At 47.0% G+C, this 22,346-nt stretch overlaps 1 protein-coding gene across 1 annotated transcript in view; it reads left to right on the top strand.

The window, feature by feature from the left end:
- The window catches only part of LOC144166814 (annexin A6-like), a 149,282-nt gene extending 128,461 nt beyond the window's left edge, over nucleotides 1-20,821 (top strand). Inside the window, exons 14-18 of the mRNA XM_077696304.1 lie at nucleotides 325-514; nucleotides 3,923-3,981; nucleotides 6,144-6,272; nucleotides 13,833-13,949; nucleotides 20,675-20,821. Of these exons, the coding sequence (XP_077552430.1) occupies nucleotides 325-514; nucleotides 3,923-3,981; nucleotides 6,144-6,272; nucleotides 13,833-13,949; nucleotides 20,675-20,821 (642 nt within the window). The remainder of the gene's footprint in view (nucleotides 1-324; nucleotides 515-3,922; nucleotides 3,982-6,143; nucleotides 6,273-13,832; nucleotides 13,950-20,674) is intronic.
- The last annotated feature ends 1,525 nt before the right edge of the window (nucleotides 20,822-22,346 follow it).

A 22,346-nucleotide genomic window follows, 5' to 3' on the forward strand; every position in this document is an offset into this window, starting at 1 on the left:
CTTTACATACAGCCTTGCGTAAAAAAACATTTTTGTTGGTGTGACAGTACAAAAGAAAGCCGCCACTGTTAACAGTAAATGATACACGTTTTTGTTCGTATATAATATGAATTACTTCCTTATTACGTAATGGTACAATAGCATTGCTTCTGGTCAATAAACTCGCTTCGAGAGTATTTATACTCAAATAAGCTTTATCCGTGTCTCCTAGCGACATTACCGTTTGCGAGAAAGCAAATTAGGCTTTTTCGACTGGTATTTCCTGATTATGACCTTTGACGTTAGCACAGTTTCATTGGCCGCCATCCCTGTTCCACTACACAGATTCTTCAGCAGTCTGGGGCTAATAGATGGAGCAACAATGGGTCAGTCTTCAACCAGATTCTCACTAACCAGAGCTACGAGCAGCTGCGGCTGGTCTTCCAGGAGTACAACAACCTCACAGGACGCTCCGTAGTCCAGGCCATCGAAAGCGAGATGACTGGGAACCTCCGTGCAGCGTACCTCGCCATCGGTAAGAACGGCTAACTTTACATCAATTGCACTAAAATAACGTTGAGGGCCGAAAAAAAAGAACGGCATAGCCACACTGAATAGTCATGTTCGGAGAATCATAACAGTGTGCTGAAATTTGTATACCTACATGACTATATAAGAACATTTCATTGTATCACCGATGGGAACAACACAGTCATAATAGGGTTCCATCCCAGTCGCGGTGCATTTTTCGGATTGATTAAAAAACAAAAGCCTTCGATTCCTACAACTCTGCGTACAATAATGTTCCCGGGAGGTCTAGACGCGTCTCTATTCGTAGAACAAGGCAAGTGTATAACCTACGTTGTCGCTCCTCTGGGCAAAAACCTCAAGGTTTCACTTTTTCTCAGTGGGTGCGGGGACGCAAAAGAGATGCGGGAGGTGATCGATGCTATGACTACATGCATAGCATAGAGACCTATAGTAGAGTCTAATTAAAACAAAATGTTTGCATCACGTAGCAAGAAAGAAGCGGCGTAGTATTGGTCTACTAAAATGTTACATGTTCTCAAGGTGTAATAGAGCTGCCGGGCCACTGGGTTACAAGGATGTCAGCGAGCCTTCATTAGAGAGGTGGTTAGTATGAACAGTGAGGTAGCAGGGTGCTCCAGGGAATAACCTGTTTATCTGAACTGAACAGTTTTGGCGATAACTTACCTCCCGAGATAGCGTCGACGACATGAAACTTGCGCATTGGTTTCTTAGCATGGCGCAATCTAGAGTGTGGGCAAATTGCGCGTTCTATAATTTCGGGATACGAACGGCTGAAGTCCATGACTTAGACGTAAGAATTCACAAAGTGCAGGAAATAGACGTTGTTAGTCTGTTGTTCTGTGCTAGAGGCCTCCCTCGTGCCGCAGATATGAAGAGGCTAACGATGAGCAAGGCAATGACGGTGATCTGGCTATCAAGCGAAACGCCTTCGTGCAGTGGAAAATGCAATAACCCGGGAAGATGGACAGTCACTGACTATCTCCACACAAGATTAAATAAGGGCTTTTCCTTTCAGAAAAGTGAGCTACATTACAGGGGCCAGCGGTTGTAGATATGCATCAGGTTCTTTGTCCGCCTACAGTATATGTCAAAAATGTTAGAGCCAAATCCTCAGATATGCTACCGATTTCTCAACACTTCATCTTTTAGGCTTGAGTAGCGCTATTTTGAAAAGATGTCCACTGACGATTTAGACAGCCTATTAGTAATGATAGTCTAGACAAAGTTCACACGGGAAATAATGCCACCATAACTCTTGGGAGAGCATTTTTAAATCTGGCAGGCGTCATGTTGTCTACAATACTTTCGAATTGGCTTTGTCAGAATAAACGTATTAGCTACAGACGGATTGGTTTCTTACGAAATGTTATAGCCTCTGCTATAGGCGTTGCATTATTCACAGGTCATGCTCTGCGTTATCGAAAAAATGAGGAAATCCTGAATATGTGCAATAGTGAGTCCACGCGATTACACTTTATCGCTATATTGTCCACATTATGAAGACATAGATGATTTAAATGATTTTTTTTCTGTATGTTTGGGTTTTTCTGATTGGCCTCAAATTCAATTTTCGTCGGAACTCAAGGGAAATGTCCGAAGGTAACAAACCAACGGAATTACAAAATATTCCAGAGTAATCGCTTTGCCACGACTGTTAGGCTCTCGTAAAAGGAAAATACCTGTATTAAGATCGTATTACAAGCTGAAGTGCACCCCTGGCTGCCTTCGTTCCTGATCGTTCTCTTTTACGAAATTTTGCATTTACTTTTTCCCTTCACGGCAGTAAACTTTCAACAGGGTCATGCTTGTAGTGGACTTCGTTGTTTACTAGCGTAACTACAGAATGTGTGTCCGATACCTCCGACGCCATCGTATTCTAGTCTCGGGTGCCCCCTCATGATCCAAGGCTTGGCGTACAGGTGTTATTCGGGATGGGTTTGATCCTGTTATGTAGGCATTGCGCGAATGATCATCATCGTGTTCGGAAGTGACGTGACTGCTATATCGTGATGCCGGGCCATGACCACTTCAGTCGTGCTTTTCAGTCTACAATCGTCTTCAGTGCTTCGTTTGATGGGTCGAATTACTTTTCCGTCAACCAACTCCACTTCCGCAACTTCTGCTGCTTTGTTTTCTACCCGCCCTCTCGGAGACCTTCCACAGTCAGAGACGCTCGTCTCCGTAGGTCAGTAGTATGCAGGTATACGGTGACGGAGACCGGATGACGCACGCCGGCCCTGGTGCACTCTTCGACAGGCAGTCGTCAGATGCGAAGTCCAAGTCGCTTGTACAGTCAGTGACAATAGATGTCGCCTGCTTCCCCAAGGAACACAGCGGAAGGTCATTACAGTTTGCCTCACGTCGCTTTTTTCTTGCAATGGTGTTGCGTCATAATTGGTTGGACGGGAAACAGTGGATGACGGTACAAAGAGCCCTGCAATCGAATTGCCGGGACGAAGAACGTCCGCGTAGAGCGCCTCCAGTGGCGTCGATGTTTCTATTAGATCCTACTGGGAGCATGCCGGTAATGTAAGCGACTTCGGGTTCCCGCCTTGTTGTGCAAACTTTGTCTAATTCTTTAACAAACACCCACTTATTATTTTACACACGGTGAGAGACTAAACTTTCCTGAGTTACTTCCAACCCATGAATGAGCGAGTTTAGTGGTCACATTGTTCCAATACACATTGAGGATATTCTTTGTTGTGACAGCGACACCCCTTAGTGCAGGTAAATTTATTGAGGTTTTACATCCAGTCAGCGAAAACTCTTGTTTTACAACCTCCATAAAATGTTATTGTCTTAGTTTCTTCATCACGTTCAGCAAGCCGGAACAACGCTTTCACTTTCTCAATGCACCCAACACCCTGTTGCTCAGGGCGCGAGTGGGAAGATGAATTAGTAAATCAACCTATTGATTTCTTATAACAGCAATGATTGTGTTTCTTTGGGAGCTGAGTTTGAACAAATTTTAAAATTTAAAAAAGCACTCATGGTAATCAAAGCAAGCCTGAGCTGAATCCAAGCTGTGACCCCATAAAATATACTGTTGCATCATAATCTCCTTCCAAGTGTAACTGCTTTTTCCCACAGCGTTTTGCATTATTCTACTGCAGAGATTTTCTAGATCACAGAGTTATCCCTTCCTGCCGATCGTAGCTTGAAATTGCACCTTTTATAGTAAGCTGTGCTGCGCTCTAAAAGTTTATTTCGATTGCGTAAAATAAATTACTCAAGATTTTTGTTCCGTTTTTTTAGCTATTGCTGGGCCCCATATCCGGAATTGTAGGTTGTACGTCATCCCAGTGACTTCCTATGGTTTTTTCAGCGTAATACATTGCAATGCTGTTAACCTATAGGGTTTTTTTTCGATGCGCTTTCTCACCCACAGCAAAATGTGTCGCCAACATCCCGTACTACTTCGCGGAAAAGCTCGAGAGGGCAATCAAGGTCAGTAAAATATAATTTTGCTCAGAAACATCAGTTGCGCGCACCTTTAACGGAGTCTAGTTCCTCCGCGCTGTGATATGCATTCAGCCGCAATCTAATTATATGGTCCGCATAGTGTATATACCAGTTTAAATATATGTGATTTGGCTAAGATGTACAATACCTATCTTTTTGTCAGTTTTCAGCAATCGTCCTTTATCCCACTTCTTACTTTATGGATTGCGGAAGAGTGCTTGGTTGTTGTTGACATCCTTGGATAGAGTCGCTCCGCCAGTACGGTCGTAACAAATTTGGGTTTGCCGTCGAGCAGCGGACACCCCCTTTCACATGTATATTTTCTCTAAACTGACTGGATTGTTTTATACCATTTCCCACACATGCTTCTCGCCTGCCATATCGTTGCTTAAAAGATTTCACGCCTAGGTAGGAGTTCAATTGCGGCAAGATCAGCCTTGGGTTTAATCATGGCTTGCGTTTCCCGAAAGGCACTGCTCAAACGCCATGCAGTTTCGCTGATTATTAGCTGTGTATATCTAGATAAACATTACTAGTTAACGAATTCACCTGCCCAAGTTACTAATTTTGAATTTCTGCGGGATTAGAAGCAACTCTAATTAAAATGTCACTTTGGCTTCTCGAAATCAACGAGCAAAAAAATTAGCTTTTCGAAATCGTCGAACACAAAAATTCCAAGTTTGAAATGTTCCTGGCTGACTCGTCAAAGCAGAGATGCCGTCTTTTTGTCCACATGTTTGTGAAAAGAGGTTTTATGCTACGCCTTCTCACTTTTTCACTGATCTATAGGGCCAGCAGGGCCGTAGCCACATCCTTAGATAATACTAGCCAAGCAACTGCCCGGTGTCGGTGCAGCTTCCAGTGCCTTTTATTGGAGGAGCAGGTGCACCGACCATACACCTGTCGCCCCTACTGAAACCGGTTTTTTGACCTGCTAAAACAATGCATTTTCAGGCCCCTCTTTCAGCTTCATTGATTTGTTTGATTTATCTGCGGAAGAAATGGCAACCGTGAAACTTTGTAGAACTCTTGATAAACGCAAAGCGTGTGGGATTACCTTTTTCAGTGACAAGCACACACAGCAGCCGTAGGACAAATAGTAAAGCTAGGCAGACATAAATGTTAAAACGTCCAGCCATAGCTTGATACAAGACGAAGACGAGAAGTTTATATCCCCACATATTCTGTGAAGAATAGTCGGTTGAGAAATCACTGACCTGTACATGTTGTCAAAGGGTACGAAATCTACGTCATGTTGTAAATTTACAAAAAGCACGGAATCATGAAAGCTTTTCGGATTCATTCAAAGCTTCTTTATTTCTTGGGACAGTGAACGGCTGTATGGAGGCTATAAATATAACGATTGCAATAGAACGATAAGAAGGATTCTAGGGTATCATTGATACGCTATAAAAACGCCTGGGTGGTTACCATAGCTAAAGAAGATTCTATCGCATGAGAATTGTTGGCACCTTAATTAAGAAGTACAAATATCCATGGCTGACAGCGGTTATCAGCCCACAGCAGTCTTCTCTAGAGCACCCTTCCAACTTATAAGGGATAGGCTAACTAGTACCCTACAGCTCGTAGACGTACGTAACATGCGAGTGCTTTTGCCGCCGTAAGGAAAGCCAATGTGGTTACCTAAATGTTTCATAGGACGTTTAGTAATGGGCTGAAAAGTGGACTGTATTGGTCTGATTCAGCGCTCCGTAGAAGGTGAGGTTTTACGGCTTCTACATAGTTCATTCGTCGATTTCACTGTCATTTACTATACCTCCCATATTTATTGCTTTTTCTGTTTATCCCCAATACCCTCCCCCAGTGGGAAGTACCAGGCCCAAGATCACTTTCTCCGGCCGATCTCTCCTCCTTTTCAATAAACATTTACTCTCCCTCTATCTCAAAATCAGGCAAGCCGCAACACCTCTAATATGAAGCTTCCGATGGAAAAGTCGCTTGACGGCGCAAAAGTGAGGAGCGCTGAGAAAGGTCCCGGACAAAAAAATGGTTGTGTTTCTCTAGCGCCCGTTTGCTTCTGCCCATATACAGTCCCGTAGACACTGGTGGCAGTTTCTTTAAAAATATCTTCAAGTACTACAGAGAAGCGCCAAGTTTTCGAAAATGTTAATTTATGCTGTCCTCAGGCGCAGGGCGTTATTGCCTGTGACAAGACGATTGTACGCATAATCATCTCCCGCTGCGAGGTGGACCTTGTGCACATCAAGGGGGAGTACGCCAAGAACTTCAAGATTCAGCTGCAAGACGCCATACGGGTACGACGAGCAGGCATTTTTCCACGGCCCGCAAGCGAGTCATTTAGGCGCGGGCATTGCAACAGTCGGGGGGGTCACTTCTTGTTTTTAAACGGCTATGGTTAATGAGGCCTAGTACGGGATATCTATGTTTGTGTAGCTTATGATGTGCCCGAGATGTCGTGTCGCCGGCAAGCATTTCTTCGCTTCATCAACACTACGAGAGTATCAGTATGTGAGAGGGTATATTTGGTACCGAGGTGGTGCAACAGGCGCTTAGGCGCATGGCGCCACCACCGTCTGGCAGGGGGTTTGAGGTGGTGACGGTGTCCCGGGACGTAATAAAGTGATATTTATCATTCGTGCACGTAAGCTCAGCTGGAGATATTTCAGCTTGTTTCTACTCCTACGTAAGCCCTCTTTTGATTTTCAAATGCATTGGAGAAATGTTTTGCCACTTGTAGTTACGTCAAGCGATGTTGGTGCCCGGAATTAATTCTTCGCGGGCAATCACTTGGTATGAGGATGCCTGGCAAGCCCGGCAAACATATGAACCGAGCGAAGGGCGTGCAGCAAAGGAAGAGAACAAATTGTCTTCCGCAGGAGTGACGCTTTCTCAAATCTCTTACACCTTATTTTGTGTCCGTCGTACTCTCACTGTCGGCGATCGCCCTTTAAACTCTCCAGTTGCAGCTGCGGCCGATTCTAGCGTGAAGCGGACGCGCGGTTCTAGCCGGAATCATAGCTCCCTGCTGGTAGGGATGAAGCGTTTCCTGCATGCTTGGTGAAAGCAATAGTGGCGTACGACGAGCCCCACGGAAAATTGCTCAACAGTGCAGTGACGCTCGCTGGTTCATTGCGCTACAACTATTAATATGACCACAGGACCGTTGCATGTGGTAAGTGAGAATCACCACGATTGGACAGCTAGGCTATGGTTCCACGGAAACAAATACACATAAATATCGCTTACAATAGCAATACGAGAGAGCAAATGCCTCTTCCCGTATTTGTTCCTGTTCCCTTTTTTTCCGTTACTGCTGTTGAACATAGCCTTTTTCACGTGCGCCAGTATAATGGGGCTCAATTTTTCGCATTGGAAGCGAAGAGGCAATACATGTTTACGGAGTTTAGGTTTTGTTGGTGGTAGGCTTCCTCACAGCATGAATTATGGGTCCATATATCTGCCCGTGAGCCTTGTAATACCATCAATCCTGACCTTATTTGGTGTTTGCCATTTTGTGCCAGCCAATTAATGCTGTGAGTGTACGGCGCTGCTTCAAAAGACGGGGGGATTAGTGCTAATGGGGTGCTACCTACATTTTAGATAATTAATAGACGCCCGCGGCAATTACACGACAAGGAATTCACAGTGACTGCATTATTCAAGTGCATTGATGTCCTGGGTATTTTTTCCCTTACTGCCAGCTTCATATTATGCGAAAACGATAAAAAGAAGTTTCGCAGGAAAAATAAAACACCCCCAAGTGTTCATTTGTGTTCCCTACCTCACGTTTTTGAGGAGGGATTAATGGTTCGCAAATAGTAAACTGGTAACCCACGGAGCAAAATACGGGCGGCCAGTGAATAGGCGGCGCAAACAGAGTGGGAAATTTACAAACAGAGTGCACTCAGCACCCAAGAAAGATTTTAAACAAGCCAAAAACTATTATTCTGGAGCATCTTATCAGTCTGTCATCACAAAGACGAACTTGTTGCGCAGGCCGCTTCATCACTACGGATGTTAAATTAGTAGCGGGACTTTTATTGCAAATGATGTAATTACGGGGCACTCGCCCTTGGAAGTATATAGAATTCTAGGCAGTAACTTAAGGTTTTAGTGAAATGATAATTGGATCTCTGACGGCACTTGTCCTGTCACTGTCATTGGCCAACCACCTTGCGGGGGGGGTGAGATTTTTGTTGCGCCTATATTGAGGCTTGACTTCAGGCAACCGTAACACTCGGCCTAACGTCGTGCGAATCATTGTAATGCTTACATTATGCCAAAGTTCGGGTTCCGGTTTTGGAATTTAGTAACAGAAACCCCAACTTTACGATTAACATCTCGCTGTCGCATACTCAATGGGAACGTCACGGCACTGGAAACCTGCTTACTCAGTGCCATTAGGCGTTCCAGAAAACGTGGCGTTCTGAATTTGGAGGTCGGAGATTGCTCGACTACAGAATAGCCGTGGTGGCAGCGAGTTGAATTTATGGTACCATCGATTTGTGGAACCTGAATGCATCCAAGCCACCGACAAAATTTTGAAGAGCATACGACATACTGCGTGGTACTAAAAATGCGCCCGCACTTTCCTGCAAAAATGAGGCTCAAACGCTTCTCGCGCCACGTATTGTGCGCTTAGAAGCTTGTGTTCTGCTTGAGGTTGTAATACCTGCCTTAAAAGTCTTCTGTACAACATGCAATTCCAATCTTTCGTCTTAGTCGTTCTTCTATCTTACGCAGATAAAACGGAGGTTACGAACTGGTTCATCGTAAAGAACTTCAATTTCCGATGGCTCTAGTATTATTTCTCAATGAAAAATAAATCAGATACATATAGTGGTAAAATAGATATAAACTAAACACACAGTCAAAGAGACCGATGTAGAGCCCCAACGACTCCGGTATCCCGCCATCAGATCGGAAGCAAGGTTGACGTGGCACAGCCTTCTGAGCTGTGAAAAGTAGGAAATTTTCAGGCGTGGAGAGAAATCTCCATTCGCTCAGAAGAGTGGGGCAATATTTTGAATATATGTAAAACAAGTTGCTCCTGTATTCCTCCTCCGCAAGACTCCCTGATTTGGTGTTGCACTTGCAGAGTGAAATAATAGCTGAAGGCTAACTGTAGTTACGTAGCATGAACAACAAAAATAGCTATTAGCTGGCCCAGCTCGATAACCTGACAGCGGCATTCCGATGTTACTTGTAAAAAGAGGATTTGCAGCCAACAGGTTTCAGCAGAATCCGTTTTTTCACAGAGAGACAAGTCCGGAGACTACAGGGAGGCCCTACTTCTCCTAATACAAGGAAACTGATCACAGCTACAAGCCCGAATCAAAGACTCCGTAGTAAGTTGCCTTCTTGGTTAAATGGATGGTCTGAAATGTTTTCCGAACTTCGTATTGCCGATTACTGACTGCGTACTAGGAATTTGGTTATAACGATGAATACAATGGTGAAAAATGTTTTCGAATTTTTCGGGTCGGTAGACTGCTTGCGTAAATTCTGACCAGCGCGAATTCGGCAGCGTGATAATCTATTATTACCAGAAGTGTTGTACCCGCTCTCCCGTTAGTTCTCCAGCGCCTCGAAGCGCGGTGCCACCTTAGTCGGTAGAGCAGGTTCAGCAGCAGCCGCTCGCGTGTTGCGAGTAAACTTAATTAAGTGCGTTAGCACTTCCAAGGAGTACACAGCGTACGATCAGCGACACGGTGAATATATACGATGAACAAAAGGGAATACCGCTGCCACTCAACTGATAATAAAAAAGGCTTTAATGAATCATCAGGTGTACACGCGGTAACACCAGCTTAACTTTTTAGGTTAGCTGGTTAACCATCGCGAAGGAGTGCATGGCCGAATCCTTTTAAGCAACCACATGTTTAAATATAGGCCCCACGTTTCACGACTAAACGCTTGCTAGCGCCTCCTCTCCTATCTGAGTTCTTGTTTATTGAGGAAAGCGCCAAGGATGATTAAAAACTGAGACACATCTCTTCAAACAATTTCCTTTTTAAGGAATCGCGGACCGCTCCTTAATTGGGGAAGCAAAACTGCGCAAGGTCCACAGCATGGGAAAACTTTCTCCTTAGCTTCTTGTACGATAGGTCGGGAGGTTTGGACCCACTTGCAGAAGATAAATAGGTAGTACGAGCTCGTTCTCTCCGTGATAGATTCCAGCATGAGCAGGGGGACCAGCATTTCCAGGCGCACAATACATTACCACAACGCGCACATCACGCCCATTCTTGCACATTTCTGTCGGGATAAGACATTCCTGCTATACACATCTGCCTCCGAAAAAGAACCTGTCTGTAAATTCACGAGTTGTTTCTTTAGAAATAGCAGAAATAAAAGCATGGTTTTTCTGCCCAACCTTTTGTCTGTGCGCAGGTGATCACTGCGAATAGGTTGGGTTCAAGATTCAGCGGTGGAAAAGCCGTGGTACAAAAAGCTAAACCGTTCCTGCGCCCAATTTTATTGTCTATAGGAAAGCCCAACGAGGTAGAAATTGGTTCGTAGCCACAAAATTGGGCATCTCTTCACTTTCTTGTTAAAATTTTTGGCGAAGAACTAAACACTAAATTCATGAAACACCATCTAAAGCGGCAGCTTTTGCGCTTTCATCTCAGTTCGTATTCTCTTTCACCGGAATATTTTATAGGTACACAAGGCATCCTAGCCGTTGAACAGTTTTTGAATGACTTCCATCATTCCTATGTAACCGGTTCTTGGCGTCTTACGGAACGCTAGTAATGCCGCAGCGGTTTTGTTAATGTTTTCCGGCCATTTGTTTGTAAATATCTTCCAGTGTTGTTGACAATGCATTCAAGTTTCTTTTACAACACAATTCAATTTTTCAGCGATAATTTTGAAACATACGACAGGCTTTCTTTTTACACTGACTTCTACTGGTTCACCAATTAACTATACCACATAAATGTGACAACTGCAAATACGTCTGCAGTTGGGTATTCCATGTTGAATTCCATGTTGGGTATTGGGTATTCCATGTTGGGTATTCCATGTGACGGTGAATAATATTCGATACAGATGTACAAAAGTGCTATACTGTTGCATTGAATACCCGAGGGGGGATGTTTGAAGGGTTTTACATGTGCAATAATTCGACATTTTCGGGTTCGATAGATCCGGGATCGACTACTACCTTTTCATACCATACTCATACAAATGCAACGGCATTGGATGAGGTTTGGGAAAAACGTATGCGGATTGGTTTTAATGAGTGGCACAAGCAATATACAGCTCTTCTTTGCAAAAAATAATACCAAAAAAAGCAGTGTTGCCCTAAAGTGACAAACCCAAGCTCAAGTAAACCCGGCAGGCCTGTTTCTGGTACTATTCTACGCGAGGTTTAGTATTTCAACGTTCATTCAAATCATGGCGCCAAAGTAGCCTTCGCCAAACTATCGCACCTAAAAATTGTGAGATGAATTTAAAAATCTCTATGGTGATCACGCAGTTGGGGCAGTTTAATTGGACGCTCGGTGAGCAATGTCCTAAACCAAAGAAATTTTGGGCTATAACACCGCTTATATCAATAATTTAATCTATATGGGCATATTTTGTGGCAACGCTCAGCCCAGCAAACTACTGTTCTTAGAGTTATTTGCGCCAACACTTCTTTTACATTACCTAATTTTATGCAGGCATAATTCGTGTTTCCAAGTATGCATACGCTTCTTGTAGCAAACTTGGACTGCTAAAAATTGACCACAAATGTTTCTGCATTTTCACAGGCGGTCACATCCAGAAAAGCGATGCGGATCACATTCATTCGAAGCCATGATGATTGATCAATACGTAAGTTAGAACAACGACTACCAAGAAGAAAAATTTCAAGCAACGCCCATGACAGCCAAGGACTATCTTCAATGTGTCGACGTGAAATGATTCGACCAATTTACGGGAGTTTATTGGAAATAAACTTGCCATGACTGAACAAGTGAAATAGATACGCTTGAACTTTAAAATGTGTAGCTGGTTCTTTGTGTCAAACAGCCCCTAAAATCACCTCAAACACCACCCATGCGTTTACACCTTAGGCGCTCTCACTCGGAAATCACACCAGACCGGCTCGCAGCACAGAAAAAATGACCTAATATTGATGTGTTCCTGGGCGTTCAGTGTTAGGACTTACCGGTTTGCTCCCACCAATTTGGTGGTGGAGGAAAAGGAGTAGTTGGGGAAAGATACGAAATGAAAATTGTCTGCAGAAACGAGCGAGAAAATGATATATTGTCCGCACTGTCTTGTGTTCAATTTTACTTTGCTCATTTGCGTGTTCTTGTGGGCTGCCGCTCTTGGAATGGTATTCGCCATGAGTGATTCGCCTTTTACTCCCTTATGAACTGGTGTCAATGTGTTTTCAAACGGTTGTAGTCACACATTGGCTGCATAGTTGAATATACAATTTAAAGGCTATTTAAAAACCAGCCATGGATACAGAGTATTTTAGCTGCCACATATGCATGCCGGATGATTTACTAATACGCGCACTCTATCAGGACGCCTTCCGCCCAGTGAGGTAAAACAAGCCATTGCATTATTTGAAACATTCCACAAGCCCGCAATAATCAATATTGGTTCCTAAAGACAGTTATACAACCCAGGCGTAAATTTTCTGTCTATACAGATAGATGTGTCCGGAACGTTTGGTATATAAAGAATGCATATATTGATAATTTGTGTAAGGAGAATCAGGATGTGACGTTCAGACAATAACTGATAGGCAGGCTGCAGGCAGAGCTTGAATTCTTTTTTCTGAACAGTACACCGCTGAATACCAAGTTGAATTCACAAATAGATACCTTTTAATGTACGCTGTTGGAAGGCGCTCACACCGTAGAACTTCTTCCCTATAACCGATTTTCTTCATAACTGTTCGAGACACTGTTGACCAGTCGTTGGTAATAGGGCGAGGCCAGTAGTGGTAAACGGGCTGATGTGCCTCGGTCGGCGCATATAAGCCCCAACAGTACGCCACTCTCACTAGCTCAAAAAACGTTTTTGTTTCTCTAGATATGCGCTGCAGATGGCCTTTTAAACGTACTTGTAATGTACTGCGCTGCCATTGGTCGTCAATCCCCGATGTGGAAGATTGGTGTGTGACCGTGGCATGTGCCCAGGGCACCAGCGGCATTTGCGTGTTGTTGCTGTTCAGCGTTAGGCCCGAATCTCCAATCCTCAAGACAGGTTAATTTTGGAGGTCTTATTAATCTCAACACCGCACACAAAACTCCAAAACAAACCGATCTTAATATCCTATGAGTTTGGAAAATTTCAAAGTCAAAGCCAATATTGAAGACTAGGGCAGAAAACCATTGAAGTAAAAAATATCTATCGTGTAATCACTGCGTGGATGTATCCCGAGGACATCCATCTGTCACCGACGGTGTCTTCTTTGGAAGAGGAGACCTTCTCGACGGATCACATGGAAAGGCTGTGCTTGAGGCCTGTATTTGTTTCTACAACTCAGGAGTAAAATAAATTTTTTACTGAACTGAGGACGCTACCCACCTTCTTCTTTCTTTTTTTTTTCTTTTTTTTTTGTTGCTCAATAAAACGTTTTGCCTCCTCCTCCTATATTCTTGCAAGTATCTATGTAGCGCACACGGAAGTAATCGAGACAAGCATCAGCCACAACGGCAAAATCCCCGTATGTGGGTATGCGGCGAATGCCGACAAGGAAGACGACGCTCTCGTTCCGGGTCAGCCTCGGGTAAAGCTGGTCGTTTCGGCTCGCCCCTCTTGCATTGACGCCTCGTTTGCCAATAAACGAGTCCAGCCCTCTACCGGAACATCGACTATCTCCTTTACAATTTTCGGTGCAGGTTGCGCTGCTGCTCGGATCCACATTTGTCTACCCTGGAGCTGCGCAGTCGGACACTTGCCTCATGGCGGCCACAACGATGTCTCACGGTAACCACCACGAGTCCACACCTCCTGCGGCACGTATCGTCTGCCCTTGCACGGTCCGTCAACGGTATCTCCTCTTCTTCAACGGCACTGATGACCAGGACGCTGAGGACTGGACCACCTTCGAACGGGTGAGCACCCATAACAACTGGCACGATAAACGGAAGCAGAACAGCATCAGTCTCTACTTAGCCGTTGTCGTAGAGACGTTTTATAAGAACCGTGGTTCTGATCTCCGCACATGGTCAGACTTAACGACCAAACTTGCCAAAGTGTTCAGGCGCCCAGCAGTTGGGAAACTGCGCGCTGAATAGCGTCTGCGGGAAGACGCTCAGTGCACGAAAGAAACCTTTACCTCTTCCAACGAGGACATCCTTGACTTGTGTAAAAGAGTAAGCAACGCTATGACCGAAGAGGGAAAAATCAAGCATATTCTTAAAGGGATAGATGAAGATGCCCTCCAAATGTTGCTCGCGAAAAACCCTCGGACTGTTGAAGTCATCAACGCTTGCCAAGAGTTCGATGAACTCCGCCGAGAGTGGGCTGCCACTCATAAACTCGCGTAAAAAAACCATTACTTTGTAGCTTATCCTCTGATGATAGGGGTGTTCTCTTCGCCCGGATTCAACCCTTTGTTCGCGAAGAAGTGCTCGTCAGCTTTCCCTCATTAGCGACGTAGCGAAACTACCTCAAACCGATTTAGCCCCAACCCTCAAAGGCGTGATACAACAAGTCGCTGACGCACTTCCATGGACCTGACAGCCCAATCCTGCGGTCACTCCAGTGGCTTACGCCGACATCACGCCGCAAACGCCAATGGACGCTCCTTTAACTTTCACCGACCCAGTACCACATATGCCTTTCACCTATGCCGAGACCGTGGCACCACTCGAACGTTTACTCGAACCGTACCGGGGCCCTACCTTGCGACTCCTGCAAGCCCTGGGAGTCAAGCCACTGCCATGGTTCAAACCGTCGGGTCCACGCGTGGCGCGCCGTATCCGGTGTCTCCATTCGGAAATACTTGGCGCATGCACAATGATCGCCCCATCTTCTATTCGTGTGGGATTGCGGGACGTGTGGCAGGCTACTGCCGTTGTGCCATGACAAGTGCACGCAACTAATCGTGGTCGCTTCCCTATGTGGCCTAAACGCTCATGATACACGCGCCATCCCATTTTTCAACGACACGTGTCCCATCCGATGACCGTGACGCCGCCAGCCGTCGTTCGCAATCTCCACGACGCCACTCACTCTCTCCGATGCGCCGTCGCCCTACGACTAGTCGGACGGAAAACTAGACGCCGCAGTTCCGAAGGCAGAAACTGCGCCACAGTCTAACTCAATCCTCCTTCTTCGCCGCCTAATTTATTCGAATTGTACATGGATGGTGTTGTTACCCTGGCGCGTGTTGATACTTGAGCTGCGGGTTCTGTTATTGACGAAACATTTGGCCGATCACTACGGAAGGTGATGACACCTATATATGGTGTGACTCTCTTCACCGCTATAGCGCAACATGTGGAACTGCAGGCCGCATGCACTGCTCGAGCCACAATCCAAGTGGTCGTTTAAATCATCGAGCTCATCGTCTTGTTGTCGTTCTCTCACAATCTCATTCTCGGATGGGGTTTTCTTGTCACCCCATCACACCATCATTGACTGCGCTTGCGCTGAAGTAGAGCTGTTTCCGGAACTTGAAAACCATTATGAGAAATCCGCCGCAAAGTTGCTTGTTGCTGGCGACACGGACATTCCACCAGATTCACCTGTACTTGTGCCGTTGTGCGGCAGTGTTTTGGACGCCTCCGTCATATTCGCTCCCTCTGGTGCTCGGTGCTCGGATGTGCTCCCGAGCCTCGGCGGATGGTAGCGATAGTCTGACTTAAGGTGGCCCGTGGGCTAGGCATCCAACGGGGTCGTTTACACGTAACAGCGCCCCGTTCCGCCACCTGGCTACCCATGTATGAGCTTACGGGAACCCCATGCTCGGCTCCTCTTCTTTTTCATCGTCGCTGTCGCCTTCGCTGGCTCCATTTACCCGCGTGGCCATAAATCACACCACCCTTACCTTAAGAAAGTTGTTAGGGGACCAAACAAATATTCCACCAGTAACGACCATGAGTCGCCGTCACAGCGCACTCACGCACAGCATGCAATCATATATTCAGTTGTACGATGGCGTGTTGCTTCTGTTGCACGTGCATAGAGTACGGAAGCGGACGCAAGAGTTTTACTGAAAGGGTTGATGCCAACTGCTTGCTATATACCGTCTCGTTCAGCGTACTTGCAACGGCAACGTTTACGTCGGTCATTCTCCTGCTGCACATGTGACATGATTGCACAAACCGGTTAACATTTTTTTCTAATCCGGCCAGTGGAATTCCCCCAAAATTTGTTGAGCAGTTTTGCGAATACCCGCGTGTCGAGGTGTGAAGCTCTCACGTGGGGCTCGAAGAATTGACTCCCTGAAATCTTCGGCGCTACACTCTGCTTCAAAATCTTTCCCGTTGCAGATTAACACTTTCTGTATAAGAGGGCCTGGCTTTCGAGGAAAGTGTAGCGGTGACCTCATGCGGAGCGTGACTCCCTCCCAACTTTTCGGTAACAAGACCTGACAGTGTGGTCTTTGCGCTGCTCTTGGCGGCGTCTAGCTCGGTTGAAACGAGTGCATGAGGACGAAGGCACGTTGAAACGTCTGGGCCGCAGTGGTTAAATTTCTGCAACGGCGGACATCCTGTAGCAAGGTTCCGAATATGGTCTTGGCCCTACGGTTTTATTACCCGTTCCACTGATGCCAGCGCTCGCATACCTCCAGTGATGATCTTGGATTTGAGGTTACCTGACACCTGGCACGTTTCGCAGAATCACGTCGTAGTTGGGAGGGCTCAAGCAGGCTGCGATGGTCTCGCCCGCCAAATACGGCGTTGTGCACCTGTATTTTAGCTTCCGGTAGTTCTTGAATGAACTCGTCAAGAACAACTCGAGTGTCTTGCCACTGAAACAGTCGTCGTCGACCAGATCACGGCGGACGATGGCAGTGTCGCTTCCAGTGTCTCGGAGCACGCTGACACATTTTCCCACACTCGTCCAAAAACAACTGGGTTTCCCTTGACCAGAAATGGTGAATTTCTACCGCTGGTGTCATTAGAACTGGAACCACTTCCAGTTGCGTCAGACATCTTGCCTCTGTGGGACTTGGATTTCGAGGCTGTCCATGGAGGCTCGTAAATGGCACATGCGATCACTTTGCCTTCGTCTCCTGATCCGCTTCGACAATTGCCGGAACTTTGAACTGGCTTTTACATTTAGAGCCGTTTTCATGCCCTTTGATCACAGTGCGAAAGTCTTGCGGGCGTTGTCCAGTACGATCGCCTAAACAGCACTTCTGTATTGCCTTTCCCGGTGTGTTGGCTGCAGCCTTCGTAACGTCCGGGGCGTCAGTTGGAGCTTTCCCTAGGTTAACAATGTTTTGCAACTTCAGTAAACGGTCCGTGACGTCTGCCAAGATATCCAGGAAAGCGCACTCGCGTTTCTTTAGAAGACGACAAGTTTCGGGGGATAACAACAGTAGAATTGTCCCGTGATTACCTAATCGCGGAGACCCCGGTATGTTTTGGAAATGTTAGCCATTTCCGCACAATGGTCGAAGTAGCTCGAGAGCCTCGCCAGAAACTCCCTTCCCGTCTCGCCGTCTTCGGCCCGGACTTTCCAAAACTTTTCTTGGTAGGCCATTTTCGTAAATCTAAACCGCTGAAGTAACTCTATCATGACTTTGTTGTACACAAGCGACTCCTCTGCAGTCATGTGACCAATCACGGTGAGCTCCCCCAACAAGCGCATACGGATGCCGACGGCCCATTTGTCCTGCGGCCATCCCTTCCCAGTCGCCACGCGACCGAAGCGCTGCAAGTACGCGTGTAGATAGTCGCGTCTTTCATCAAATAGGGGTAGGAGCTTCTGGATATTCACGACGGACACACTTGAGTTGTTTTCGCTCCCGGCAGTAACGGTGGTCGCGTTTTGCAACCTTCTTGACGACGAATCTTCAACACCAGGATTCCTATGTTTCTCTCGGCAGCTTCTCGTAGTTCCTCATTTTCCCGTTCTGTAGTTTCTAGGACAGCTTCTCTCTCAGCTGCCCTCTCTGCACGCTGCTGCGCCCGGTGGGTATCGATCGACTGGCGAAGTTACAGTCCTGATGAACCTAGCTGCGTCCTGATCACCACTAGCTTCTCCACATTCATTATAGTCTTCAGAGACGTGTCCTCACAGCCCTCAACTCATATCGGCAGATGTCAAGGCTGGGATCCTGGCAGGCTCACAACTTTTGTTATGAATGGGCCATGGACCACGCCAGCAGAGGTGAACGCTGTTTAACACGTTGGAGATTGTTTTTAAAAGGATGAAGGACAAGCATAGGACATGAGCGCAGTATCCAACGAGACGTTATAGACAAGACGGGTTTGGTTCGCACGGAAAGCATACCAAACATTTCGAAGGTACACAGGTTAGTCTGGCAGTTCCAAAAGTCCGAGAGCAATGCCCAATCAGCAAGTAAGCCCGGACGCGTAGACAGACGGCGGCGAAGTGTGTAGTCTGTGCAAGCGTCGAGCACGGGCATGGTGAACCAGGAACGGCAGCACTTAACAGCAAGAACGGAACGTCAACAGTCGGCGCACCAGCGCCATGATGACGCTGCTCAGATGTGCTCCCGAGCCTGGGCGGAGGGCACCGGCCAAGCGAAGAAATCGTATACACAAAATACTAACGCCCCAAGACATAAAGGGGACAACAAAGAAGACGGACGGCACGTGGCGCAAAGGTCATCGGCACCGGCTATGGCTCCGAGGGCTTACGACCAGAGCCCGATCTTGCACTGGCCACCACCCAATGGGAAGCAGCCAACGAATGCGGCCGGTGGCAGAGGTGATCCCGTTGTGAAGAACAGAGAGAAAATGGTGTAGATGAACCGAAATGCTGGCGACCACGTGCCCTGACCTGGGCCAGGCTCAACAGGTTCTTCCCAATGGAACTACTGAAGCCCTCTCCTGCAAGCAAGTAGTCTCGTCGACATCGGCAGAAGGAAGCCACGTTCCAATAGAGCTGCGTTGGCTCTTCAGCGACGGGAGCTCGGGGCCCGCTCCCCAACTATCAGCAACGAGATATCACGCCATGACTCTGCTCCCGGGGAGTGTGGTGTGGCGGACAATTGACAGTGACAAGCACGTACTTTCTCTCCTTTGGTTTGAACTCTAACATTTTGCCGAGGGTTATCCACGCTTACCTTTTGTCATCGTTTTGTTTCTGTATCTGCATCTTTAGTGTGTATTTTGAGTAGTTTTGTGCAATAGAACTTAGTGTCATCGAAAGTATTTCGAATGTATTCGAAATAAAACTTGGGGAACGTTTAGGCGTGAGCAGCGAAAAGCTAACCGAGTGGGTGCTCGCGGATCAAAGAAGCTGGCGCGAGGAAGGAACCATAGAGTTAGAAGCCCTCAAAGAGATAGCACATTCAAAAGAGGCGCGAGCAGAAATTGAAAAACGAACATCTCTGCTTATCTACAGCTTGCTGAATTTGAGGCGATGCAAGAGGCGGCAGGTCAATCTAAGAAGGGTGGGAAATGCTTTGATCGTTTACAAGCTGCCTCACTACCGCGCTTTAAGTGCTGACCAACTGGCGCCCCCATTTGATAAGGCACATTATCCCAATGAACCATGGGACCATTATGTAAATGCGAAACATTAGACAGGCCTTCGATCAGGCGACAAAGGAATTTCACTTAGTAAGCCAGTGGCGGCCTTGTACTTGACTCATAGTGGGCTTACTAATGTTACTATTCACCGTAAACCCCATCTGCAGAACACCCCGTCCCAAAAGCAGAGTTCTATACCAGAGAATGCCCGTATCACCGACAGGGACGTTCTACCACCCAACGGTTTAATCCACAGTGTCATTGTGTTGAGCAGAAAGAACGGGCCGCATTAGCTCCGACGGAGAAACTTCGGTCGGCCGAAGTTGCGAGACACGGGAACCAAGGAAAATGCCGGTCTGGCAGGGAAAAGAGCCAAGACGAAACTCAGCTGTTCACGCAAAGAATCGACTGGTGGGAAGAAGGTTCGCCCGCACGGTGTTCACACACTTCCCTTGACTGCAAATATATCATGACAGCTGGAAAGGTTTAGGGGGAACCCAACCAGAACCATGCCAGACAGGTGTATAGAAGAGGCATGGACTGGCACCGTAGCCACTGCAAAAAACGCGACAAACTTTGTGCCACCCCTTCTCTACTGTTTCGTGTCCGTGTTTTCCCAGTTGTCGCATGCCCTTTGTAAACATAGGCAATGAGTTGATGTGCTCAGTCGCGGCTAATCCACCGTGCTGTCTCAAGCTGACGTTCAAGTATGTTTCTGTCCCAGTTAGCTTCATGAAATGTTGGTGGGCTATGTTATGAGTGTTTCGCCCAGAGCTTTGCTAAGTTATGATGAGCTGTGTGTGGTAGCACTGTGAGAAGACATTTCTAAACTAAAAATGCATACGTGGGGGTACGTATCATGCCAATCAATCGCAAGAGCAAAAACAAACGCCTGAAGAAGATGACGACAAACAGGAAGGCGCAAGGCACGCGGCGCGAAGGCCATGGACAGTGGCTACGGCGCCGAGCGTTCACGACCACAGCACGAGCTCGCGCCGGCCACTGGCCAATAAGAAGCTGCCAGTGATAGCGGCTGGCATCAGAGAAGCGTTCCCGTGAAGAACACCAACCGTGAGAGAAGGCGTGTGGAGCGTGACTGGGATGCGCGGTGGTCGAGCCAGCTGACCAGTGCCGTGCCCCAAAAGGTCCTCTACGACTGCAACCTCCAGGAGGTCTTCTCAGAAGGCGCGTCGCATCGCCGCACATAGCTTACAGACAGCGGCACCCCAAAACAGCTGCGTTCGCTACTCGACCACGGGAGTTGGGAGCGCGCTTGACCACCACGGTAACGACACTTCGCATGGACATTCCAACGCGAGTTCGACCTGTGCGCGTAACCACCACGTACTATTTTCTCTTCTTTCGTTGTCCGATCGGGACCTTTGCGCCTCTTTGAACTCTCCGTTTCCTATGCCGCGTCCTCGCAGCCCACTATTGTTGTTTAGGTGACATCTGTTGATTGTGTGCACTTTGTTTGGGTTTCGTGTAATACATAAACTAGTCTCGTTTGAAGAGTTCCTTTAATTTATGGGTATTCAAGAACTCGGCAAGAGTGACGGTCTTGCTTAAGGTGGCCCGCTGACCAGGCGTCCTATGGGGTCGTTTCCACGTAACGGCGCCGAGTTCCGCCGCTTGGCTTCCAGCCGTCGTCGTTTGCGCTTCCGGGAACCCCCATGCGCGGCTCCTCTTTCTTGTCATCGTCGCTGTCGTTTTTTTTTCTGATTCAATTGCGCGGTCAGTTACTCGCGTGGCCATTCATCACAGACAACTAGACAACCATTGGTGACTTCCATGCCTCAGTGGCGGTCATTTAATACCTCATCTACTGACAGCACTCTCGGCTTCCCTGGCGCCAAATTCTGGGTCCTGCATACCCTGAAGAATGCTCTTAGCGCAATGGACAAGCAGTGCTTTATTTATTGACGCTTGTCCTGCCTAGCCTTCAAAGAAAAACTTCACACATAATCTTATTCAGGAACAGAGGGAGGGAATCCCATTGTTAACAGGCGCCTTACCATCCATAATGTGGTTCTCATGCGCGTTATCTCCTTTTCTTTTCACGAAATTTATGCTGAATGCTGGATTGTCCTGAAGCATGTGCTACGCGTCTTAGGCTTTGGCGGTTTTCCTGAGGAGATGGTTTTTTCCCCATGGCGATAAAACCATTGGTGGTTACAGTTGTAAAGCTTTGCTGCAAAAAAGAAGCCACCTTATATGACCGCTTCTTCACCCCTGACCGTTATATGACCGTTACTTCACCCCTGCATCCACCCTCAAGGTGCTCCAATCAAAGATATACGGCGCGTGGTCAACTCTTCTTGAAGTACACAAGCTGTCACAGAAACAACGCCTTCACATCAAGTGCTTGATGTGCTGCGGTCTTCAAATCTTCAATTATCCTTGTCCGCTATATAATGGCTGCCCAGCCGTCATTACTTCTTATATTCAGAACCACATGACAGTGACTTCCATAAACACAAATAGGCACTCACAATACGACGTCGTGCCCCCACCCACCCGTGCGGCCACGTTCCACTGACTGCATGCACTGGCACCACACTTGCTTTTTTGATGCAGAACATCTGATTCACTCGCCTTGTCCCTCCGGCGTCGTCGTCGTCGTCGGCGGCGGTGTTGTCCGCCCCTCCTCCATTCTCCTCGCCGCGCCAGCTGCGCTCTCCGCGGCTTACCCCTCTCCTCTCCGATAGCAAACACTCTCTCGCGAGGGGCATT

This window comes from Haemaphysalis longicornis, unplaced genomic scaffold, assembly GCF_048455015.1.
Source record: "Haemaphysalis longicornis isolate Haplotype H1 unplaced genomic scaffold, Haemaphysalis longicornis Haplotype H1 scaffold_19, whole genome shotgun sequence".
NCBI classification, from domain to species: domain Eukaryota; kingdom Metazoa; phylum Arthropoda; class Arachnida; order Ixodida; family Ixodidae; genus Haemaphysalis; species Haemaphysalis longicornis.